This window comes from Aythya marila (assembly GCF_965140915.1).
Source record: "Aythya marila genome assembly, chromosome: 3".
Classification (NCBI taxonomy): domain Eukaryota; kingdom Metazoa; phylum Chordata; class Aves; order Anseriformes; family Anatidae; genus Aythya; species Aythya marila.
The window spans coordinates 69,206,880-69,233,496 of record NC_139044.1 but is presented as its reverse complement, the minus strand read 5'-3'; the positions used below and the strand labels follow the sequence as shown (position 1 = coordinate 69,233,496).

The window sequence follows — 26,617 nt, the reverse complement described above, 5'->3', positions numbered from 1 at the left end:
GAGTAGAGTTGGTGAAATAAATGAATAAATAAATTCTTGAGCCTCTGTGTATGTATGAAAGATCTCTAGCAGACATTGTCCAGGTATTAAAATAATGGGAACTGAAGTTGAAGTGCCACCTTTGTGTTCACAGGGCACTTTAGGACAACTAATTGTACTAGGGAAATTGCTGTGCCAGGTGGTGTCAGTGTGAGCCCTGAGGTATAGATTATAAATTACATATCCTAGAACATAGCAGCACATCCTGAGTGCTGCCTGTGCCTCACTGTAAGCACTTCTCAAAGAACCGAGACTGTACTGATTTTACAGTAATAATTGGGAACTGCTGTGGTTGTGACATTCCCTAGCTGAAGCATCTCCAGGATGTTTTGGCTCGATTACCAGACCATCCAATAATATTTCCAGACAAAACTTGTAGTTTTCCACTGCATTAGAGAATCCTTTTAAGTCTGAGCTTTATTTATTAATTACATTTGAGTAAACATTAAACAACAGTATATGGAACAATGAACTTTGTCTCGCTTTTCTCCTTCAAACATTCAGGCTTTCAAGAGATGCCCATTGCACTTAAGAATTAAAACTGATACTGCTTTTAGTCTCTGCATCCTGCATCATGAATGCCTGCAAGTGAGTTAATTGGAGAATACAACCTAAGTTTAATCTTCATATTTAGTTCATATTTAATTCTGAAATAAGAGTTGGTGTGCCTAGAACAGATAGTCCTATTACTACATTTTGGATAGATTTGCACTACTGTTACTTGTACTTTCCTTATGCAGTCGCTGCTAATATTGTGTATAATTCACATATTACTTTAATATAGAACTATACTCTTTTTCTTTTCTAAGTTCTTAAAGTCTTAAATCCAGGGACACTTCCATCAGAGGTGGATTTGTTTTTCATTAACTCACTTTTTTTAGTATCTCATAATCTCTGTCACATACCTCATAGCCTGTATCACCTATCTCTGATCTGCAACTTGTATCTTCTGCTTTCACAGTCTTGAGTGCTGGAGTTTTACTGTCTTTCATTTAAGTAAGCATTACCTTTGTATTTTGTAAACATAGATGAATTCAATCAGGAAGTCTTGCAAGTGAAAGGAATCAACATCAGGTTAGTACCTACACCACTGAATCAGTTTTCATCTCCCAAGTTTCATCACCCAAGTGTTCTGAGAAAATTGGCAGTGTTAATTGCCAAGAAACTGGCACTTGATATAAATAACCCTGCAGAAAGCCCCAAAGCATTTTTTTTTTCTGAGATAAGATGAAACACATCTAATAAGCAACTGTCACTGAAGTAGAGATACCCAGTAAGTTACCTACAAAATGACACCCCCCAGAAGCCAAAAATAAAGTAAACATGTAAATATTTGTACAACTCACAGCTGAAGAAAGAAATCATCTCAAACCATGAACAATTACAATGTCAGTATTCATATTATGTAGAAATAACATTTTTTCATGTTACAGAGTTGTAAAACCAACAGATTCAAATACTGTCATTCCTAATTGAAACTGAAAAATACTCTTTCCGTCACCAATAAAAAAAAGCTTGAGAACCAGATGGGCTTTGCAAGACTCTTGAAGGTTGATATGCAGACTATTAGACCAATGCAGCCAACGAATGTCAACGATTAAGGTCTTTCCATCTAAATGCCCTCAAAAATCTTAACTTTCTCACTTTTAGATGGAATACCTCAACAGCTATCACCTGCCAGAGGAGTTCAAGCTGTCATCTGGGTAGCTAGAAGATTTTTGAAGACCAGACAGTGCCACTGTATCTTTTTTTTTAAGATAATTTGGCAAGTTAGCAATCAGTAAATCTGAACTTACATTTGATTTGTTTTATTTATTTTTTTCCTCTTGTTGAAGGCTGTCTTCAGAATTTAAACAACCACCCTGTTTTCATCTGCTAGCTGTAAACTAAGACTGATTTTGATGAAGTGCAAACTTTCATTTATCATCAGGGTGTATTCAATTCATAAGTCTTGTCTGCACATTTAACATCCCAATTGCCTTTTAAAAATCTGTGAAATATGAATCTGATAAAGGAACTGATAATCTAATAATTTCTTAGAGTAGACTGGAGTTGAATGACCGCATTAGTTTGAGATGGGATCTTACTACCGCAGGACACAGCTTTTTTTTTTTTTTTTTTTTTTTTTTTTCCCAGCTAGCAGAGTTCTAACTCAGTTATCATTACATGGAAGCCAATTGATGTCTGACTGTCTTTGCTACCCCTTCTGAACCTTTTTCAATGCCTAGAGATTTTTTTTGCCAACTTATCATGGTGGAGTCATTGGAACATGTAACAGGTATTTTGCTCCATTAGCTTAATGAAACACTGTACAGAATGAAACAATAAAAAAATTACACAGAATCAGATGATAGATCCCTGTGGATTCCCATACACTTCCTTGCATATGGAAGTTAGTCATTAATAACAACTTGCTGGGGTGTGATTACCTCACCTTTTAGGATAATGTATGTCATGGCATTTTCACGTAACACATAGTTCCTTTGTTTGTCAAGATTACATTAAATAACACCTGAAGCATTAGTAAGGGTGAAATACTTAACTTTTAATGCTTCTGCACATTTGATAGCAGGTATTGTCCTGCCAGAAATAAGTAATAAAGTGCAGTGATGAAATGCCACCGCCTGTTACTGACGGACTCGTACTGCAGGTGTTTCCCTGTGGAGGCTCCGGTGCCCACAAGCAGCTTGTTCTGCCACTTCTGCTGGGACCGAAGTTACATGGACTTGTTTTACCCGGTGTTCATCTGTCGTTGCAGCTGGCAGCGACAACTGAAACTAAAAAGGAAGGCACAGTAACTTATGCACACTTCTTTATTGCTTCTGATGTCTTGGTCTACGTTATCGATAGCATTAAATGACGATTATTGTTATCATTTTTAAGTTTACAGCGCCTAGATCTCCCTTTCCCCGCGTTTACTCCAGGCGGGCTAACGAATCCCACCACACCTCCACCCTCCCCTCAGCCCCTCGGCCCTCCCCGCGCCGCCATTTCCCTGCGTGCCCCGGCCCGCCCCGCATGCGCAGAGGGTCGGGGGCCGGCAGCGGCCCGGGCAGCCTGGGCGCCGGCACCGGCACCGCCGCCATGGGCTGAGGGCGGCGGGGTGGCGGCGGTGGCGGCAGGGGGGGGGGGGCTGTCGGCGGCGGCTCCGAGGATGGAGAGAGCCATGGAGCAGCTCAACCGCCTCACCAGGTCCCTGCGCCGCGCCCGCACCGTGGAGCTGCCGGACGGTAGGAGGAGGAGGAGGAGGAGGAAGGGAAGGGGAAGGGAGCGGCCGCCCCTCGCTGCCCGCAGCCCGGGCACCGCAGCCTGGAGCCCGGCTGTGGCGGGGGGCGCCCCGCGGGGCTGAGCCCGGGGACGTGGCTCGGGAGGACGGGAGCCGGCTCCCTCCGGGGAGGTCTCGCTTTGAGCTAACCGGGGCCGTTTCCCCGTTTCCTTCTCCTTTTCCTATCGCCGCTGCCCGCCCCCAGCGCCGTGGGTCCCGGGCAGCCGCTGCTCGGTGGCACCGGGCCTCGGCTTTCAGCCGGGATTTGTGTCCTGGGCTAGGTGCTGGCTGGCTGGCGATGGCAACCCTCTTCTCCTCTTCTTTGTCTGACGCCGAGTTTCGCCTGAAAAGCTGCCCCAGGTCGCTGCCACCAGTAACAGCCCCGCTGGTGTGGCTCCAAACTTCTCAGGCATACCAGGGTGGACGTGGAAAAAAAAAACACAAAAAACCAAAAACATCTGCAGGCTGCTGGGACAGCTGGGTCAGCCTGCCAGCTGTGTCCGGCTGCCGAAAGCTCTGGGAAATGCAGAGGTTCAGTTCTTGTGAGTCATGTCCTGACGCTGGGGGAACTTCCTTCGGGGACTTGTTCCTGCAGATGAGCCTGCCGGCTTTCATTTCCAGCCTTGGAGAGGGAGGAATAATTCCCTGTTTTCTCCCTGCTTTCCCCATTCAGACTTCCTGGCCTGGCTGCTGTGCCCTGCCCTCGTTGTCCACTGAGGACGGGTTTGATGCCTGCTGCGTGGTTACTCATACATAACCCAGAATGACAGACACGTTTTGGATGGATTTTACAGCTTCTCATAAATCCTTGAATAGCAGCAGTGAAAATTGTTAACATAAGTTCAGACATCCAGGGATAACATAGTAGCACCCACTCAACTAATTGATGATGGCAATACAAATAATACTTAGCACAACCTACACCAGTTGAAACTATTTTAAATTCTGTACCAGTGCAGGCAAATTCATGCTGAATTTGGGTTCGTAAGTTTTCTTCCTGTCTTGGGCGTTATTATCTTACTCTTCAGAGGTAATTACGTCTGTGGCAGTGCAAGTGCAAGCCCTGTGACCTTCAAAACAGATAATTCCCTTGCCTTGTAGTGCAGAAGGAACTTCTTCTCTATTTATTCTGTAGGAACTACATGAAACAAACCATGGCTGGACTGAAATAAGGAGATAGCTGGATTTCAGGCATGAAAGGTCCAAATTGCATTCCAAGTAAACCTATGTTCAGTGCAATCTGGCTCTGTGTACACCTTATTAGATCTCTTCTCTTTTGACCTGTTCCCTGGGTTTGTGCAGGCCTGCCCAAACGGTTCTTGAGAAACGACTCTTGTGAGAGTGGGTTTGGGACATAGTGTTTTGCTCCAAATGTGTACTGACATGGTCAGCTTAGTAAATGTCACTCCTGGTCTAGTATGGCATGTGGTTTGGTGGCTTCACGTGTGCTGTGTCTGGCCGCTTCAATTAGGATTCTTTGAATAACTTTAATTGGAAAGATGAGAATGCCACCTCTGCTCTCCATCCTTAAGCTAAGAGTTGTAGTGCTCTCTTAGGAAGTGAAGAGGTATCTTTGAACTTGCTTGTGCTGAAGGTGCTAAATCTAGTTATTTGGCTTCCTTTGCATGTGCTCTAGCCATTAGGGAGTTGTTATATGGATGGTGCAGACACTTCTTTGAGATTGTGATCTCTGCCAGATTGAAGCCACTGCCTGTTACGAAATTAAATAATACGTGCATCTTGTCAGGGCGGGATTCTGGGTGATGAAATTTCAAGGATTTTTTTTTTTTTTTTTTCTTCAGAGAAGAGCTCTGGAGTCTGATGCCAGTGAATACACTGAGCTAGCCTTGCCAACATGACATAGCATTTGTTTGTTCATCGTTCTTCTTAACTATCCTTCAGCAGACAATCTCTGGGCACTTAAGAGCTCGACACAGGGTTGTGGATTCTGCTCTCAAGGCTCAGTGCCTGAAACCTAGGCCTTGCCACCTGAAGTTGCAAGTCTTAGGCCCTTCAGTATTCGTGACTGGAGATGCAAACAACTTAAATAACGATCTCTAAGTTCATGAGGCATATGATGCTTTTTCTCTCCCTTGTATGATGTACTTTACTTTGAATGACTAGGAGTTTGCTTATGAATAGGGATAATATTTACCAAAAATAGACACAAAAGCTCTTTAGTCCCAAACCCTTTTAATTAGCTCTCTACAGAAATTGTACAGAATGTGCACTTTGTAAAGTGGTAATACTGACAGAAACAGTATCATTCAATTTCTAATATCATTCTGTGCTGTTCATTTCAGTCTGTTTCTGTCACTGATCTGTATGATTGTGTCCTAGCCTTTTTTCATTGTATTCAAACATGGACTATGAAACAGATTACAGGTGAAAATGAAATGTATTATATTCAGGTATTCAAGCTGAGAGACAAAAAATATGAATGATTGCAGACTAACCTAGATTAAAGAAATTACTTTTCCACTGTCGTTATTCCTGCGAGTTTGTTAGTCACCTTGGGACACAGGAAATTTCCTTTTTTTAAAAATAAGTGTGTTCTATTTTGGTTAATGCACATTTCTTAAATACTTTAACTTAATTAACAGAATTAACCATTAAAAGAATTGATGGAAAGCACTCTGTATTGAAAATTCTGTAATTATTACTTTGTAAAAGAGAAGCATGTTAAAATTTCGTGTATTACAGTCATATTCATTACCTCTTCTAAGTATGGAGTATTTTTCTTTATAAAGTAACTTTAGGTACCTTTAACCTATGTAATAATAATAAGCTATTGAACAATGGACACTTCAAAAAGTGTATTATTGTTGCTATATGAACTTATTTTGCTTTAAAGGTTGATTTATTTTAATGGGGCAATTCAATTTCTTTACAGATAATGAAACTGCTGTTTATACACTAATGCCAATGGTGATGGCTGACCAGCACAGGTGAGAGATTCTTTACATTTCCTGGTTTTTTGTTTTAAGATCATAGAAAACAGCATGTTTTCTGCAGCTACTAGAGCACTCTCAGGAGTTCTGCTGCTGAACTGAGATACCTTTTGTAGCCGACTGTATCCTTAACTGAGAAACCTGTTTTATTTTATACCTTAGACTAGAACTGGGATTTGTTCTATAGATGCATAGAGAGGAATTTGTGCTCAGATAAGAAAAGCATTGTTTTATAACTAGGTTATAGATTCAAATGTGTGTTTTTTGATGATGTAAAAGCTGTTAGTCTCGTGTAGACAATGAGGGTGATACTTCTGGGATTCCTTAGATGAGCAGCTCTTTCTCTTACTTGGTTGTCCTCAGTGTGTTTGGAACCTGGGTGCTATGCAGTGCCAGTGAAGTGGTATTGCCACTGGTTTGTAGGCAAGCAGATAGTGTGCCTCCTGCTGAAAATGTAAATTGCTTATCTAATCAGGATAAACATTTGTTCTGCATAATACCATGTTGATACCGTGTGCATAGGCTTTAAATTATGTGATCAGCTCATTGCTGGAGGTTGGAATGACTGGTTCACTTGTAGTCTGACTTATTTTGAGATATTTTATCTTAACTAATTGTTAGGACTTGAAGGGTTTTATTTGAATTTCTTAGCCTATTATCATGAGTCTTCCTACATTATCATAGTGATCTTGTGTACAAGTCTGCCTTCTGAACTTTATGTTTAGGAAATCTGCTAGATATCTGGATAGGATGCTTGTGTTGAGTTAAGAAGATGTGAGTTTGTGGATTTTTCAAACCAAAGCTAGTGTTACATTTGTTTTCTGTCTGCGAAGACGTGATTTGGCCATCCAGTGTAATGGTAAGTAGTTCATATTTGAAGCTTCTGCCCCGTCACAGTTCATTTTTTTTACGTGCAAGTCAGAAGTGGAAAAGTGTTAATGTGCAGATGCTTACAAGCTTTTGGAACTTTTCTTCAGAAATCAGTCAAAGGAGAAACAAATTGTGATCAAGTAAGAAATAGAGTACTCGCGTACAAGTTGCAGTAAATACTTTGGATTCTGTGAACTATTTTTTATTAACATTTTATATCTCTTTTTGAAGGTCTGTCTCGGAGCTACTATCAAATTCAAAATTTGATGTGAATTATGCATTTGGACGTGTGAAGAGAAGTTTGCTTCATATTGCAGCAAAGTAAGACTTATTAGAGTCCAGACCAGAAGTTTACAATGAAAGTAATACCACAAATCTAAGGCACCAATGTAAGCTGGAAAACTCTGTAGTATCAGTTAACATTTGTTTTTGCACTACTTTTGATTTTTTTTTTTGTTCTTTTTACCAAGAAAAATGTCTGTCCGTTGAGAGGACAAGTTTTACACATGATATCAAATGGCTTTCCAAATTCTAGTGATTTCTAGCACCTCGGTGGATACTTTTTTCCTTTCTCACTTGGGAAGCAGCTGTTCCAAATTTCTTCATGGACTGTAACAGAAGGGGAGATAACTTGGTCGTTCTCTTCTAATGTATTTTTAAATAATATTTATCTCAGTTAAAGGACTTGAATGCAAGTTTCAGATGTGTGACCTGGATTTATTATTTATGTTGCTATTCTATGTGATAAATATTCATTGCCAAGAAACAATTGAATTAACATCCTTAACAGAAATGAACCAGTTTACTGAAAGGCCATTGCAAAAACTAAACTTCAATGAAAAAATGCATTGCATTTGGGTCCTGTTTTAAATGTTAAAAAAAAAAAAAAAAAAAAAAAAAAAAAAAAAAAGCAGTGATATTGCATATAAGTAGAAGGTGTTTGGGCACAATAAAGTTAGAAATTCTGTGTTTCTAAGCAGGCTGTTTAAGAAATATTTTTCCCAAGCTTTACATCTCCAAATGACATGCTTCTTTTGTAAAATTTACTTAAAGAAGTGCTTAAAAAATGCAAGCAAATCTTTGTATGTGTCTTAAAAGTTTCTTTGAAATGTTAGGTCTGTTGATTACAAAACCCAGCAAATTATGTTATGCTGTTTGTGGATTCTCCTATATCTTGCCTGTTTATTGGATCATTGGGAGGTCATCAAGATGCCGTTTTTGCAACTTACTGTACAGTTAGGCTACAGTTTTTTTGTGTTGGTGTTTAGTGGTTCTGGCATTGAGGAGACCGGTAACAGTAGATAAACTGGTCAGGACAAATACAAAAATATTATGCTTTTATCCTCCTTCTCATCTCTTCTTCTTGTTCAGAAGTTAAATAAATGTACATTCTAAATTATCTATATTCGTGGTGACATCAATTGTCCAGAGGAGCTATCCTATTATGAAAAGTAAAAAAGAGTTACAGATTTAAATTGAATAGCAAAGAAGCATTTGTGTGAGTTTTAGATATTTTTCTCTAATATTTAAACATTTTTTTTTGATATTTAAACTTCCAGTTGCAACTTTCAGATGCTGAAGTGTAAGAAAAAATGATATTAGAATTATTATTTAATGGCAAGTTCAGTCCTGTGAATAGACAAGAGATGAAGGAGATGAAATTGTAAACAAAACACTGAAGGGATAAAGCACATTTTGATTTATATTTTAAATAACTGGTAATCTTAAAGATTGACTGTTGGATTTTAAAGTCACTGAAGGCTATCATGAATTCATTTATACAACTTACGATCAGTCTGTTCTCACTATATTTAAGCATCTTTCCTTTAGCTTTGTGTACCTTGGAAATATGAAGGTGTAAAAACCATTTAGTGAGTTTTATCTGATTGCGATCTGTATATAGTACTACTTTTTTTATATTGATATAAATTTGGTTTGTAAATATCCTTCTTATCTTGTTCTTAGCTGTGGATCAGTTGAATGCCTTGTTCTACTATTAAAAAAAGGAGCAAATCCAAACTATCAGGACATTTCAGGATGTACACCTCTCCATTTAGCAGCAAGGAATGGGTAAGAAAAAATCTTTAAAACTTAAATAGGTGTTCTACATAATGCACTTGAGCTGCCATGTTCTGTAATATTTTTGCATGGTTCAGTAAAATACTTTGCCTTTCACTCCTGAAAATAGGGATGGCAAGCAGGGAACTTGAAGGTTAAAATCCTTACTTTAATATTCAAGAAATAATGTCAGAAGTGCTAGTTTCAGTGGCAGGCATTTTATTGTTTTCCTTTAAGCAGGTTCTTAGTTACTTAACACCTCTACGATCCTTACAACAGTTGTCAAATAAAGAGTGCATTTATGGTCCTCTTAGCTATATAAGGTAAGATTTCAAAGATGATACTGTAAGGGGTTTGAAGGGTTCAGAGATTTCAAGTTTTTGCTCAGCTAATGTCTTCGAGGTAAGTTTTACTGCAAGGAAAGGAATACAAAGTTTGCACAAACCATATTAAGCAGGGTGAATTAAACAAACACCTTTTTGTATTTGGTAATGAGCTTCAGTTATACTGTGATATCTAAAAAAAAAAAAAAAAAAAGTGTTTTAGAGTAAAAATTATTTACTTGCTCTTTTGTAATTGTAGTGCCTTTGTTCCAAGTTGTAAGGGCTCCTGTGGGACATCTCCAGTGTTATAGGAAAATAACACTTCTCATGAATCAGGGTAGTATGTGCAAGTTGTTAGTGTGCATGTATCTGACAAGCGGTTGACCTGATTGTTGGCGAAGGAATGGAATACAATTTAAGCATGAAGCCCAGTACAAAAGAATTAGAAGTGCAGGAAAACTTTGCTGCAGAAGATGATGGTGGCAGATGATCTTCAATATTATCTTCAGTGCATCAGATAGTTCTAGGACTTGATTTATATTTCTTTTAAAAATAATTTTAGTATTTAGCGACTTAGGAGTTAAAGTGGCATGCACAGTTCACCACTCTTATACCACCCAGCGTCTATTTTTTTCCTTTGTAAGTTATTTGTGATTTGGAGTGTTACCTATACCTTTATCTCACATATAGGATACTGCTTTTCACTTGCAAGGACTTTCCACAAATAGTCTTATTACATTGCTGTTTCTCAGATGACTTGGTGAATGTAGGTGAAATAGAACAGATGGAAGAATAAGTATTCAGCCTTTCTCAAAATTTTAGTTGCATACATAATTTAAGGGAAAAAAGTCACTGAGAGATACTTACTGTTGACAAATGGTAGCACAGAAACTGTAAACTCTTTCTAGAAGTATACTGAATTTGACATAGTCTAGCTGGAGTCCCTTAGCTCATATTTAGAGTATACCACTGCTGCAAATCAATTTAGGAGCAAAGTATCTGAGTTGGAGCAGTTTGTCAGCTGAAGCAACTACTGATGTTGTTTCGCATAGGTTAATTATATAAGAGATCATATATGAAAAGAGACAATGTTTAATAAAATGTTTTTCAGGGGAGGTAATTTGCTGTTTACTGTGGAAAGTATTTTTTTTTATATACCATTAGAACACTTAGTGTTGATAGAATGTGCCTTTACTGTTATCTCTAATTGCTTTTTGTGAAAAATGTCAACTTCTTGTTTTGCCTTATTAAAGATTCTTTTCTCATTTCTTGTGAGAAAATAACATTAGCCTGAATAAACTGTCTCCCAGTTGTGTAATTTTTATTTTGAAAGTAAAGTTTTGCAGTGCTGGAAGTAAACCAGGTTCCATCTCTGAGGCCAGTGATGGCTTTTTCCCTCCAATCTTTAGGAAAATTTCTTAAAGTGTATTTTTGGTAACACGTGAAATTCCCTTGCAGTAAAACTTGTCAAAATTACCACGCTTTTTTTTTTTTTTTTTAAATCTTTTAATATAATTCTCAACCTGTAGTATGTGGAAGCACACATATGGTAATAGTTTTAATTTTTCTTTTTAAAGAACCTGTAAGTTATGAGTAACTGAATTGTATCATAGCTGGTACTGCAAGTGAGTGGGAGTGTAGTGTTTAGTACACAGAAGGAATATCTGTAGGAGAAAGGAGAAATGGCCAAGGGGCACATAATGAAATGCAGAAATAGACACAGGAGACAGTTATGTGGAAGAGAAACATGAGAAAGTTGTGAGAGGTACTAAATAAAAAGGAGTGAGAATAAGCTATTAAGGGTTAAGCACTTAGAACATTAGAGAGCAGTAAAAGACCAACAAAACATGAAGTAGGAAAAACACTCCTACTTTCATTAAGGAAGTTTATGTACTTGCCAAAGATTTACATAGTGTTACAATGAGCACCTCATTAAATAATGATTTAGTGGTATACTATAAATGTGTTCACTGAAGTGTACAGATGATGATGAACTTCATGGATTTCCATTAGCTGGACTCCAGTGTCTTGTCTCGAGAGTGTGGTTCATGCTGAACTGAAGCTGTTAGCGTGGTAGTTGAGTACTTCTACACTTTCCATAAAAGCCTTCAGCTGCACAGGTTTTTTTGTCCCTATGTGTCATGTGTCACAGTTTTGTGAATCTCTAGTGCTATTGATAATCACTTCTCTCTTTCAGATGCTCAGTACCATAGTCTTTATAAAATAAAACTACCTGCTTTGATTTTTACAGTGATGAATTAGATTGAGTGAGCGGACCTTAGGAAGAATTTGGTCTCTAAATGATTTTGCGTGGCTCAATTGTAATGTTTTATTTTGTTTATAGCCAGAAGAAATGTATGAGCAAGCTGCTGGAATACAGTGCGGATGTCAACATATGTAATAATGAAGGCTTGACTGCAGTAAGTACTATTAATTCTCATGGTGATCTTGAAATGAACGCAGAATTCGAAGGTTATGATTTCTTGGGCTTTTGCCATCTTACGTGTAACTAACTAAAGCTACTGTGTCCAGTTCTCTTAAGAATCAAAAGGTGAACAAAGTATCTAGGTGTATGACCTACAAAGCTTCTATTTGTGAATATCTTGACAATAATGCAGTCCAATTTAAAATCTTATTTTTGAAATACTTGCATCAGTGCTTAAGGAAATATATAATCATTTTGAACTTAGATTCATTGGTTGGCTGTCAATGGACGAACAGAATTGCTTCATGATCTTGTGCAGCATGTCAGTAACGTAGATGTTGAAGATGCAATGGGACAGACAGCCCTTCACGTAGCTTGTCAAAATGGACACAAGACAGTAAGTTTCTAAACTTTATTAACTCATTAAAGGCACAAAGAATTGGGTAGTGCTTCAGTGTTATTGTGTATCTTTTTTTAAACCTCAAGCTAGTCATGCGTATGGTGATGGTTAGAAATGTGAAGAATTCTATTGTTTCTCTTAGTATTGACTGTGTACCCATCCATGGGAATAACTCATTTATTCTTATAGCAATGATTGTTGCTGTTTATTAGTTTAAGTGACTTGCTATGTATGGCTCAGATGTTCTGTAGTAGTATTATTGCCTTGTTGACTGCTGTTTTTATACAATGTTAAAAACTTCAAATTTTTTCTTGTTCTTTGTAATGTTTCAGAATTGTAATAGCTATTCTGAGCTTTTGAACTCTGAAATTATCTTAATATACTCTGAATAAGAAATTAACAGAGTTGAATTTGATAACTATTTAAGATGAGAAGTAAACAAGTTCACATATATTCACACAGATCAATAAATGAAATCTAAATTTTAGTTTTGGCCTTCCTTTAGGACTGAGTATTCTTAGACTAGACGTCTGGATGCTGTACTTGAACTATATTACAGCCATGTAGAGTCTTGATCTTGAATTATTATCTCTGGGACTACTTACAGTTTGCAAAATTATATATATATATATTTTTTTTCTGCTCAGCTCCTTTCTGTTGCAGATCTTGACTTTGGAAGACCAAATTCTGAGAAGTTGATATCTGTAGAAATGTGAACAGAATACAGCAAAAGTTGTTTGATAGTTTGCTCAATATTTTCATATTTTAAATTATGCTTGCTTCCTTTTTACTTCTGTGTGTTTAAATTTAAGGTTGTGATAAGCCTGTTCATGTCTGTCATTATCTAGAGGTTTACTTCTGTTCAAAAAGTATTTTTTGGTTTTTGTTTTGTTTTGAAGTGCTGGTATATGTTACTGGAAATTAAATCCTTCAGTGTAATGAGACATGCATGACACGAACTAGTTGCAAGCCATTAGACTTCTCCACTGCTGACTTTCTAATGCTGGTATTTTCTTCTGTTACAGACAGTGCAGTGTTTGCTGGACAGCGGTGCAGATATAAACAGGCCCAATGTCTCAGGGGCAACTCCACTCTATTTTGCTTGCAGGTATGTATTAGTAACATTAGACTGTTACACTAGAAGTGAAATTGTGGTGTGTGTGGTTTTTTTTTTTTCGTTTATTTGTTTGTTTTTTCCCCCCCTGCAGTAACAGTGATGAGAAGGCACAGAAATTAGGAAACAGAAAAGCTGACTTGTATTAATCTTGCCTTGTGTTTGAATGTACTTTGGAGCTATGTCTAAATGCTTATTTCAGTACTGCAGGCTTATATACCTCTTTCTTACAGACTTTATAAACACATAGCTCTGCATGTTATAGCCCAAGTGATAAATCCATGACTACTGAACTTTTTAAAAAAAATAAAAATAAAAAAATTAGAACTACCAGCTTAGGTTCCTTTGAGGAATATTTTTTTTTCCTCTTTTCAATAGCTTTTTAAAACAGTGTATTTTATGGTAGTAATTTGAGTAGCTCTTTCTACTGGGCCCATTTTTGCAGTTCTTGTGGGTGGCTGAGCACCGATAATCTTCCCAGGCCGTTGGTAGACCACCAGTCTGCCAGGCAGATCACTTCAGTGACATTTTAAAGATGTTATCTAAATTTATACTTTTTTCTTTCGTGGGAAGACCCCATAGGTTGAGATCTAGGAGTAGTTAAGCTAATGATAGTTACATTTATCACTTTCCAGAAGTGGACGTTTTTGTAAGGCGATTTTGACTACTTGATAATGTGTATTATGATAGTGTACATGAAAAGTGCATATATACCATAAGATTATAGTGTTGGATTGAAATTATATTATTGCTTTGATTGATTCTGCTTTGTTTGCTGTTCAGTGTTATTTCAAAACTAATTGCATATGGTAAATGACTTCATGTTCTAATTGGAGCATTTCTGCTATTTGTTAGAATATTTTGCAGTTCTGTAATCCCTGTGCTTTGGTTATAGGTTAACTAGTTCATTTAGGATTAAATGTTAATATAAACAAAAGGAGAAACGGATGGACCTGGTGGCCTGCCAAGAGTTATGTTGTGGGAGCCTTGGTCTCTGGAGTTAGAGTATGCTGACTCTTGGCAGTTGAGGAGGAAAGCAGGCAATAAATAGCTGCTAGTTAATTGAACGCCTTGGTATTTCCTTCAGGGATGAGTATTGGCACCCACTTTAAAAGAAGTAAGCAACCTTGCTTGGAGCTTTTCCATGAGAGAAATACATCACCAGTGCAGTGGTGATATTCTTGCAGAAATGAACAACAGGAGCAACTGGAAGGGTGGAGTGAATGGGGTGCATTGTAGAAGTAGACATGTCTCACTATCAGAAGTGCCAGCTGATGGTGCTGCCACCCAGGAAGAAAGGACCCTGATAACAGGGTGAGCAGTGATAGCAGTGGTTGGTTAAGGCATGAGAAAGGGTATCCGTGCTCAGAGTCTGACTCTAATTCTTTTTTGAGGTGTTAAGTGGATGGGCTGTGTCTAAAGAGACTTACAGTGAAGAATTGCTTCATAAGGCAATTAGTCTTAGCCTAGGTGAGATTTGGTAGCTGACTCGAGCAATAGTACTGGGGCAAAGCAGTATGTTAGAATAACCTGTTGGCTCCATGGTCTGCAAAGATAAGGAAGAGGAGAGCTCAGCTGGGGGCTGTTGAATGACCAATAAAGTTATCCTTTCCTCATCAGCTGTTAATTTTTGCTTTTCTTCTGCCTTTCTCAACTGCTACCCCAGTCATGGTGTATTCTGTTACAGCAAACATAAATACAAATTTCTGTAAGAGGCAAGTAGCAAACTAGTTCATGACCTAAAACTTAATAGAAAAACTTCTATCTGTAGCGTTAATTGCTGTCTCTTGTACTGGTCTTTTGCCCATTAGATACTTCTGTATTACATTTTGTTAGTATGTGCACTAAATATTGTTGAAGGCAACAGTCAACTAGACTTCCAATGTTTTTAAGTCAAAATCTAATCACTGGTACTTCTTTTTTCCCCTGAAGAAAATGGAAAAAAAAAAAAAAGTTATGCGAAGTAATACACAAAGTGTTGAGGGATATAAATAGTCTTTGGTATTAATTTTTTGTAGTTAGTGATGTTTATGATAGTTGTTTATGAAATACTTGACTTGAGCAGACATAACTGGCCTATATACCATATACAGAGACCAGTAACACTATGAAATAGACTCTGAATAGAAAAGAAAAAATCATTACTCTTCACATTTAAAAGCTAAACATCCACATTGGTTAGAAAAAGAAGTAAGTTCAATAGATCACTCTTGGTTCTCTCTTGTGCAAAACATGGTTTATCAATATCAGTAAACCATTAGTAAGATTTGTTCATTAAAGCACAACCAGATAATGGATTAATAATTAGCATTTCTCATTTTCCCCTCCTCCCCCCAATCTGGTAGGAGTGAGCAAAGATCTCATTTAGCTAAGAAAACTTCCTCTGAAGTAAACCAGGGTTTTGAATTGAGAAAGCATTCTTCTTGTGCAGGAAGTACAGCTCATAGATATTCATGAGGCTAGGCAAAGATTATTCACTTCTGAATGATGAGGATGACTCTGGCTGCATAAATGGACCATATCTAATTTTGTACTGTTCTTCTGCACTGGCCTGGAAGGGTAGTAGCAGGAATGTGAGCAGCATTATTTTCTGTCTTGTGTTTCTGCTTAGTTTTGTACAATGTAGCTATTTGTTTCCTCCTAGTTTATGTTGATTGTATTTGTGAAATGCAATAAAATGGAACTTATCACTTGTAATAAAACAAAAGTGCTGTATTAACTCACTTCTCTTCTTTTGGATAGCCATGGTCAAAGGGACACTGCACAAATTCTTCTGATGAGAGGAGCCAAATATTTACCAGACAAAAATGGCGTTACTCCACTTGATCTTTGTGTACAGGTATTGATACCAATGCTTTTTTTTCCCTGTGAAATTCTATCAGTTACTACAATGTCAATTGATCAGTGTTATCTTTTTAGTTTTAGGCTGAAGGACTTTAGGTAGTCCTTTGGCAAAACAGAATTGCAAAATATATCTTTTTTTTTTTTTTTTTTTCAATTAAATTACAAATAATGTTTTTGCAGGTTCCCAGTTGGTACTCAGTGCAAAAGTCTTTAGTAGATATCATTAGCATCTTTGAAAACTTTGCAGGATTGGAGATGACAAGAAGCAAACAGTTTGCGGAAATCTGTTTTACTAGAAAGTTTGGAATCCTTGGTCCTAGACTCCGTTTAGGTGTTTGTGTGTTTAAATCTTAACAAGTAAGAGGTAAAGGCATTCAGAAAGGAGTGAGTTTCATTACCTCAACTAACGTGTTCTCTTTTCTCTCAAAGAGACACTATTTAAAAAAGGCAAACAAAACTTATATGGTGCTGTGCTGCCTTTCTTAATTTTCAAAGGTATTCCAAATGCTGTATCTGGATGATGAAAAAGAACAAAGCTGTAAAATCTGATGTATTTTCCACTGCTGTACACTTCTGGTTTGATACAGTGTTGTTTATACTGCTTGCTAGTGTCTTTTTTTTTTTTTTCGTGAATACTTACATGGTTTTCTGTAGAATTAAATAGAGGTTACTATGTAAATGGTATGTAAGGAAGGAAAGGAAGATTTTGAACCCTTTGCTAGTATCAGAAGACTAGAAACTATAAACTGGAAAATTAAAAAAAAATCACTACACTTAATGACAAATAAGGATAATGCACCTTTGTTGAAGTAACAGTTTTGAATTTATTTCAAGTCTTAATTATCCTGTATTGTGTAAGAACAACTGGGCAGTAGATCCAATTGCGCTTAAAGTGATCATTTTCTAAAGAGGAGATCTCTAGAAAATTGTGAGGTTTGTTTGAGGAGATCCCTCGCTCTTGCCTTCTGTAACCCAAAGCTTTAAAAGCAATGTAAGTCATCAAAAATAAATGAGGTATATTTATTTGTCTGAGAACTGTTCAGAAGTACCAGGTCACTACGTTGTCTCACTACTGTCTCTGCTATAAAGCTCAGAGTTAGTTTTTTTTTGCTTCATTATGCCGTAATGACTTACCATTACCATAAAACCACATGAAGTCTGCTCAATTTCGAGGCTTCCTGCAGTGACAGACCTGTAAGAAAGTATAACAGTATGTACTTAATGGTACTATTCTTAATTTTTTTTTTGTGATCAGAGTTTCAAATATCTTCTTTAGTATTTAGTTTTATGATCCCTAGGGAACTAGAGAGATGAGAACCACTTCATACATCAAGATTCTGTTTTTCTTTTTTTAAGCTGTGAGTAGTGACACCTGGTGTTTGCTGTTTTGTAGTGATGATTATTATAGCGTGTTCGAGATCATCTTTTCAAGACAAGCTTGTGATACTGAGTAAAAAGGGAGAAAATGTTTTCTTTTATATCAATGATCTTATTATTTGTTTATGGGTTTGCTTTTCGGAGTAGATGTGTGCTTGTGGAAGATTGAGATTATAGATTGATATATTTCTTGCCAATATGGTATAACTTTTCATTTGAAGAGCTGAAATTCATTAATTCTTGAGGATTATGGATAGTTTCAATTTTAATATTTAAGTTCTTGGCAACAGGAACAATTTAATGAATCTGTTATCACTGAAGGGAGTTATAGACTGTCATGCAAAGAGAAGGATCCTCTGGAGTTATAGCATTTAATAAATTGCATCTTTTCAGTGTAAAATTTGATGTGTATTCAGCTGCTATGTTCTGGCTTAAAAATGCAGCTGTGTTAAGTAAAATTTGATACAGAGAAACCACAATTTCAAGTTCTGTTCTTCCCAAAGGATGTGTTTTTCAAAAGGTTTTAGTTTAAGTTAATTTGAGCTGTTGATTTAGGGCACATGTGGAATCAAACTTATGTATTAATTTTGAAGTTAAATAACCTTTTCATGTATTTATCCTCTTTTTCCTTTAACAAATCAGATTTGTACCTTATGAAACCTCTGGGGAAAAACTTGTTTTGAAGGGTTGGTTTCTGGATGTAATTCGGTGGGCTGGTGTCATCCATCACTAGTAGAATGAGAAGCTAAATGTTGTATTGTGTTTAAGTACTCTGGTAAGTTGCTGGGGAACTGTTGTTCAAGTGTATGCTAACTTAGTTTTTTCAGGTAGGAAAGTGTTCCAAAAACATAAGGAAGGGTGTAGGTATGTTTGAGTAGACGTACTGACAGAATTTGATTCTGTCTTCTCCCAAACTCTTTGTGATGTCTAATGTTGATACAGTATTGACTTTCAGTTTATTTTAGGACTGGATTTCTGCATTGTTTTTCTTTAAATGTTTGTAATCCTCAATAGGTTTTAATGCCTATAATAGTATAAACCCCAATTTTAATATTTCTTTTTAATTAAAAATGTTTTTTGATCAATCACTTTTTAGGGTGGGTATGGAGAGACCTGTGAAGTCTTAATCCAGTACCATCCTCGACTTTTCCAGACAATAATTCAAATGACGCAGAATGAAGATCTACGGGAAAACATGGTAATACAGTATTAGGTGTTGTATAGCTACCAAACTGTCTGTGTTGTGGAGATATTATTGCTTAATAGGAACATTCGGATTATAAAAAACTATCAGCAGTTGACTACTGATAAAGTAATTGACTGCTGTGTAATTTTTTCCCACCCTATGGAGGATTTACTGTGTTCACGTAGTTTTCAACAACAACAAAAAAGGGTTTAAATGTAGAATCCATCTTAATTTAGTCTCCTCACTTCGTGCATTTGGAAAAGTAGTCTAGAGAGTGTGAGAAATTTAAAAACAAAACAAAACAAAACAAAAAAAAACAAAAAAAAAAACCAAACAATTGTTGTAAGCTTCATTAGAGTGGTGCTGGTAGAGCATTTCATACGTGCAATTTCTTTGTGTGATGATGCCTGTTTTACTTTAATAGTTACCGACGCATACCTGTTCTAGGATATGTCTCAAGGCTTGAATAGTCTAGGATTAACTGGACATTAAGAATGTGAGTGCTCACTCATATGAAGTTGCCACATACAATTAGTGTAAAAAGGCTGCAGCCACAATTTCATTTGGTTCCTATTGGTATAGATGAAATTATTTCTAAGCTGTTCCTTTTTCAGTGTTTTTTCTATACCTTGTTTCTTTTATTATTGCTGTGGGGTAGTGCAATCTAAAGCAAGGAAAAAGCAAGCAAACTTTTTTTCTTGATTATATAGTGGGAAGGAAGCATGAGATGACTTTTTCAATTCTAATCTAGCTAGCTTTTTTAATATACTGTTTGCTTGAAAATAGCTGCAAACAATCTTACAGACTGTAAGCTTAAAAAAAAAAAAAAAGAAATATTTAGTAAGGTATTGGCTGCTGCTTTACTGAACTTGGCTTGCTAGATTTTTGAAGTTCTTATTGTTCTCAGTAATCCCATTACTTCCAATACAAGATTGAGGACCTATAAGTCTATATAGAAACTGTTTAAATTTCTTAGGATTGAGTAAAATGATTCAGAGATGAAATTCTCAAAGCATATATTAGAAACGTGGGTAGATGGTGTAGATGATTTCAAATAGAGGAGGAGGTTAAAGGATTACACCTATGGAACAAAAACGACTGCAGAAAGGTAAATGACACAGCACACTCATATATTGCAGAAGTAAAGACAATCAGGAAGGAGAATGGATGTTTTGTCTGAATAATGGTGTCTGTGTGCAAAAGTCAGTTCTGAAAGAAAGTGCATGCAAAATATATTCAGAAACTCGTGGAACAATTATACCTTATTGTAAAAAATGAAAGCATATTTTAAGTATGGTTTTCTGTGGCCAAGTCTGAGCTGTTCTGTCTAGAGACTTGGATAATGACTAGTTCATACGATCTAAAAGTGGTGACATGAAGAGACTGGATGTATATTAGAAGTCAGGACTGTCATTTTTAATGTCAGTGAACTGGAAAAACTATTGACAGGCTGCAGGGAGAAAGGATGGATTTCACTAGGGACAAGTACAATGCTACTGTGCTTAGATTGGAACAATCAGAGTCCAAGCAGAAATGCAGGAAGCTGCTGCCTGTGGATCAGCTCTGTAGAAAAGGATCTGAAGTTCATTGCAGGTTACAAGTGCCTGTAAGACACTCCAATCAATCCTTCTGCAGTAGTTCTCATTGGCTATCTTAGTTGAAAAGTTGCATCCACCTTTGGAGATGATGTTCAGAGAAAGATATCATTCTTCCAATCCTTTCCAAAGACTGTATGCCTTCCAAAGACTGTAATTCTTCCAGTCTTTTCATAGCATGCATTCCTTGCATTATAGTAAACACAAGGAAAGCATGCTGTCATAAGATTGGAAGAATTGCAGTTACCTAGCTTAAAGAAATTTGGGATAGGAAGAAGCTTACTGACCATCTAAAATATGTCAAAGACTGCTCAATATTTTTATTTTTTTTTTTTTACAGAAAACAGTACAGATGTTTTGCCTTAGACACTTGTAGCTAGTGATGCAACTTAGCCCTGACAAAAACTTTCACATAGTTAACGATAGAGAAGTTGCACAAGAAAGCTCGCTGAAGCTGTAGGGACTCCAAACTTAAAGGAGTTTAAAAAGCAACCAGGCAAATTGGACAAACTATATTGGATCACAGATGTAATTAGTAGCTCCTGTCTTGGGGCAGAATGTTGGGTTAGATCACCTCTATATGAGGTTCTTTTTTGTTTTACCCTTCTACAATTCTGGGAAGGATTGCTGAACTTCCTGAAAGTGAGAGTGACAAAAGGGAAGCAGATGACGAGACAGTAGGAAAGCATGATGAACAGTGTCACTGAAGAGTTAATTCATCTGCCAAAAAATAGGCAGGAGAGAGAAAAGCATATTACAAAGGAGTTGAAGACAGGACAGTATTTGTAACACCTAGGCTTTGTGAGCCAGGTGATGATGGTACTAGCAAGAAAAAAGGGCAATTTTGCAGAGAGGGTAAATGAGTATTGATTCACAGGTTATGACTTCTTCCCCAAAGGAGGATGTTCGGTGTCTTGAGCAGAAATATAGCAGTGAGAGCAAACTCTAGGATCCAGGTTTCATCTACACTTTCATAAACAATGAAATGAACTGAAGAGAGAGGTAAATTACGAATTAGCTTTCAGAAGTTGCAATTGCATCCTCTTTGTTTTTCAGATGAAAATAAGTTGTTCTTAAGAATTAATACCTGGTTAAGCAATCTGCATTCATAGCACTCATAATATTATATATCCTGTAGTGCATAAATAGAATATATAAATTTTCAGTAGGCTTTGTAATTTGTAATGAAACTTTAACTGCTGTTAGATTAGACATTGGGCAGCGCAGAGGCACATACGTTATCACTTACAGAAATTGCAGCTAGCTTGCATGATGATAAACTAAATTAAATTTTGGTCTGACACTCCATGACTGTGTTGTGTTTTTTTTTAATAACCCAGTTGCGCCAAGTTCTGGAACATTTGTCTCAGCAGAGCGAGAGCCAGTATCTTAAAATCCTGACAAGTCTTGCTGAAGTTGCTACAACAAATGGTCATAAATTGCTTAGGTAAGTGTGAGAGGATCATAAATTGATTGATAAGCTTCCAGGTAGTTAGTGCCACTTAATAATTTTAATAATCTAAACCATCTGATGTTGAGCACATGCTGGAATAGATGGATCTCAAATCTGATTCTGTATGACAGGTTCCGATTAGATCACTGTCTTCACAAGGATTTCAGGAGAGAAAATTGGTGTCCTCCTTATATAGCTGCTAGCACCTAGAAGATTGAGTTGCAGAGAAGTGTTTTTGATTAGTTTGACATGGGTATGTCAGCTCTTGGAAGGGAAGCTTTTTAGCCATCTGTCAGTCATTACTTCCCAGCTCCCCTCCTTTCTTCTTCCACATCTTTACATTCTCCATGCTTTCCTAATGTGTCTGAGAAGGATTTATTTTTTTCCAGACATTTATATTATATCATGTTTGCTGTCTCTAATTGTCTTCTGTGGTTACTGATGTATGTGTAGGAGCATTTGTATTGCACTAGACCAAAAATTGTGTCTAGCTGTGCTGTCTCAGCAGTGCAATCACCAGTTACTTGGAAAAGCACATAAAAAATGAAAGATTATTTTCCTAGTATGCTTTCTTAATTCTTACGGTATCTGCTTGAGGGAGTTTGTGCAAAACACATCATCTGTAATGTGTTGGAACTCCGGTCACATTTTACCGGTTTCAATAGCCAGCAGAACTGACTCTAACCTTTATGCTTTACTAGAAGCCAAGGAATTACTTTCTGAAGGAGCTCAAGAGCATGAAAACGTGAATCCCATTTTGTTGCTGCAAAGATAACTTTTAGAGAACTTTAGCTGTTGTTGGGCCTCGGGGTGTAATCAACTTAACTTACTGTAACACATTCCTTTTGTCTCCAGATTTCATTAGAGCCAATAGATCTCCAATATGTAAACTATGATAAAGTGCAAAACCATTCTGCAGGAAAGGGTTTCAGACTTGCTTTGTATGTGGATGTTAGCAGAAGTCATAACAGCTGGATTAAATCATATGAGGCAATGTTTGTTTTTATTTTAGTATCTTCAAAGATAAATAAACTGATTATTTTGAGTTTCTGTTTAATTTATTACTGTCATTGCTTCTTTATATTGAGCAACGTTCTCTCAGTATGGCTGTAGAGTCAGACTGTAGAAACAACCTGTACAGTTTCTGAATGTGATCTGTACTTCCTGAGTGTGGATTGTCTAGCTCAGGCAGAAGACAAATTAGAAGCTTTGCATTGCATTGGATGGGCACTGGATTGGAGATGCCTGTACTTAGGGTGTTCTGAGGGCTCTTACTGGCCCACTTCTGTTTGGTACAGTGTCACAAGGGATATGGAATTACTTTGTTTTTCTGTTAAAAGATGTGGTTTTGAAAACTGCACCTCTGGTTGTTCTAATTCTGTTGTGTGTCAGAGGGTTCAGTCTCTGCTCCAGCTAGGTACTTCTCAGTTGTTCATAGCATTGACATAAAATCATAGAATGGCTCAGGTTGGGAGGGACCTTAAAGATCATCATCAGAATGAGGATGAAGATAGTACTTGGTGCATATGCACATCTGAGCATGGGCCTCTTTCCTCTCTTTCCCGTCCCGCAAATAGTATGTAAAATGCATTCCCTACATTTAAACCTCTGACTCTTGTATGGCTGAGGTAGGAGCATGGGAGTGTTAGTTTCTTGGGCGTTAACCATCAGACCACTGCTGTTGGATCTGTTCGTTGTTTAGTTTGGAAGTGTCTATAGTAAATTTCTGTAATGCTTCTAGCAGGAAGCCTGGAGTGATAAGCTTCTGTCAGAGGACTTCTGCCTTGAACACCAGCAGTGAGCCTGTTAAGTTAGCTTTACCTACACTGCCTGTTTCCTCTTTCCAAGAAATAATTGTAATGTGACATGATTTGGTCTTGCTGGTGAAGGCTGGGCTTAGTGAAATATGCTAATATGCTAGTAAACACTTCAGTAAACTAACAGGGATTTTTTTCTATTTATGAGTCGTCTTCCCAGAGAACAGGGAAGTTTACACCAAGAAAACACTGTTGCTGATGATAAACCTGAATTCAAATGTTTATTTTTTTTCCAATACTTAGTTTCTTGAGTTAATTTCCTGTATTTATAGATTCTTTTGGACTGTAAGCAAAGATTTTTCCAAACATTAATTTGAAGTTGTGAGCACAGCTTCTGGTAATGTAATTAAGGCCCACTCAGAATTTACGTTACCTAATTAAAAATTAAACTTTCCTATTCTTGCCATTTTTACTCTTTGTATTTCTTTCTCATCCAGATTTATTGAAAGCTTTTCTGGTTTAAGTCTAAATCATGACAAGAATGTTGTATTTTGTATGTTAGTTTGGTAATGAATATACAAATATTAGCAGCCGTGACGGTCTATTTTTTTTTTTTTTTTAATTTTAATACCTCTTTGGCAGTCATTTAAAATGTGGTGCTGTAAGCAAGTCTTTTTTTTATCCCATGCCATAGGGAGAGCGAAGTCATGGTAAAGGTACTGTGACGTTACAGTTGTCCTAGGGACTGTCCAGCAACACTATGCATAACTAATCTAATGTTAAAAATCTCTAATGCCATCTAAACTTAAAGGCACTACATTAGGTGTTCGTGTTTTCTTTTTTTTTTTTTTGAGGTCTGAGTTGCTTCTGTAAATGTGCCTGTAGAGCACTGAGGGAAGAGCTTTATTCAGAAGTATAAATAGTTGATTGACTTTAGGTAGATTAAAACCAGTTGTATTTCACATTTGTGAATTACCACGTTAGTAATTGCATCAGAGTTGTAAAGCATCCTCTGAGGTGTCTGTCTTCTGGTTTGTAGTGGTATTATAGTTAGAAAGAGTGCATTTAAATTGTGAGTACTTTAAGGATAGAATTGAATATATACACCCTTATGAATATCATGTATGTGTATAATAGAATCACAGAATAGTTTGTGTTGGAAACGACCTGAAAGACCATCTAGTTCCAACCCCTCTGCCATGGGCAGGGACACCTTCCACCAGAGCAGGTTGCCCAAAGCTTTTGATGCAGTCCAGGACATAGCATGCTTTATGGGCTCCAAGTGCCCTTTGCTGGCTCATGTCGAGTTTTTCATCATCGAACACCCCCAAGTCCTTTGCCTCAGAGCTGCTCTCAGAACTGCGCAGAGTTGAGTAGAAGTAGTTTTAATTTCTTACAGATTTTATTATGTGTTTAGGATTGAAGAATTGTTACCTTTCGGGATTTAAAGAAAGAAAACTAAGATAAATTTGAGAATGTTTTGCCTGTGCATGAACTCATGAATATCTCAGATTCTTTACTGTATTTGTGGTAAAGGAATTCTTAGAGATTTCATTCTTGGCCAGTTCAGTTAATAAGGCATAAAACTTCTAATATATTTATTAAATTAGAAATAAAAGATACTCTTAAATAATATCTTCTAGGTCATTTGTTTTTCCTTGAGTAAAGCAACAACATCTTTATCATCCTGACCCCTTATCTGATTAAGGTAGTTAATGAGTGTTTAGGACAGTCGTTAGATCAGGATGGGCTGTGGCAGCGTATCTGATTAATCAGTACAATTTATCATTGCATGCGGTCTTTTCTGAATTGAAAAATGATTTCAACTGGATATCCCAATTTGTTTCATGTATCGAGATCCTTACTGTAGTAAGCTGAATTTCTTAATAGTGGCTCATAAGCAGTGTACATATGCATTAAAACTAATAAAATACTTTGCAAGATCTGGAATTTGCTGGTCTTATTTAACTTTGAGTTAAAATTTTGAGTACATGTTCATAAAATTATAGTGCTTGTATTTGATTTTGGGGGCTGGTTCAGGACGTAAAAGTGCAAATTTAATGGGGTTTAAAGAACAGGGTTTTTTTCAGCATGTGATCAGACCCTAACATTAGATTGCTTACTCCTTAATATACTACGTTGTTTCATCTAGGAAAAGAAACTTAAATATTCCATTTTTTCCCCCAGCTTGTCAAGTAATTATGAAGCTCAAATGAAGAGTCTCTTAAGGATCGTGAGGATATTTTGCCATGTCTTTCGCATTGGCCCATCCTCTCCCAGTAATGGAAATGACATGGGCTACAATGGAAATAAAACTCCAAGAAGTCAGGTGTTCAAGGTCAGAAAAGTATATGATGTTGTTAGGAAGATAGACGTTAAAGAGATGAATTTCACAAAGCATGCATTCATTAATCAGACATCTCATGAACAGGAAGTAAGTTTGGTTGATGTCCCTACCCCTTCTTAAGTTAAGCCTACCTCTTTCCTTCTCTTTAGTTATATTTTCCATTGGATTCATTTAACCGTTGATGCACGTTTCATCTTATGGTTTCTTTTTATTTCTTGTTTAATTTTCATGTATTGTTTATCAGATGTTAAAGGTTTAGTTGCTCAGCTGATTTTGGTAAGATTTTTAAAAGTTGTAGTATTTTATTTAAGAATGTAGTAATCTCAGAATGTGGTAATATTAAGCAATATAAAATATTGTATTACTGTAACTTCAAAACGCTATTTATTGGTAGTTCTTATCATTCAGTTTTATCTAGCTTCGGAAAATAGACTGAAATAATTGAATTCTTAATCTCTTTGTTTTTCTTACTGATGATGATTTTTTTTCCCCAAGTTATTCTTGATTTTATTACTATATGCTTTAAAATGTGCCAGCTTACTATTACCCTCACAAGATTCTTGTTTTTTAGCTGCTTTCAAACATGTGCCTTAGGCTTTAGTCATTTAGACAT

At 36.8% G+C, this 26,617-nt stretch overlaps 1 protein-coding gene across 5 annotated transcripts in view; it reads left to right on the top strand.

Moving 5' to 3' along the window:
- Window positions 1–3,106: 3,106 nt before the first annotated feature.
- Window positions 3,107–26,617, top strand: part of HACE1 (HECT domain and ankyrin repeat containing E3 ubiquitin protein ligase 1) — a 48,951-nt gene continuing 25,440 nt past the window's right edge. For 3 of the 5 annotated variants that reach the window (XM_082756110.1, XM_082756113.1, XM_082756112.1), the window contains exons 1-11: window positions 3,107–3,269; window positions 6,198–6,252; window positions 7,357–7,446; window positions 9,091–9,195; window positions 11,851–11,926; window positions 12,197–12,328; window positions 13,357–13,439; window positions 16,188–16,284; window positions 18,763–18,864; window positions 21,788–21,894; window positions 25,845–26,091. In XM_082756110.1, the coding sequence (XP_082612236.1) occupies window positions 3,194–3,269; window positions 6,198–6,252; window positions 7,357–7,446; window positions 9,091–9,195; window positions 11,851–11,926; window positions 12,197–12,328; window positions 13,357–13,439; window positions 16,188–16,284; window positions 18,763–18,864; window positions 21,788–21,894; window positions 25,845–26,091 (1,170 nt within the window). In that variant the 5' untranslated portion in view covers window positions 3,107–3,193. Of the gene's footprint in view, window positions 3,270–6,197; window positions 6,253–7,356; window positions 7,515–9,090; window positions 9,196–11,850; window positions 11,927–12,196; window positions 12,329–13,356; window positions 13,440–16,187; window positions 16,285–18,762; window positions 18,865–21,787; window positions 21,895–25,844; window positions 26,092–26,617 lie in introns of those variants that run through there. The other 2 variants (XM_082756111.1, XM_082756114.1) reach the window with 2 other exon arrangements.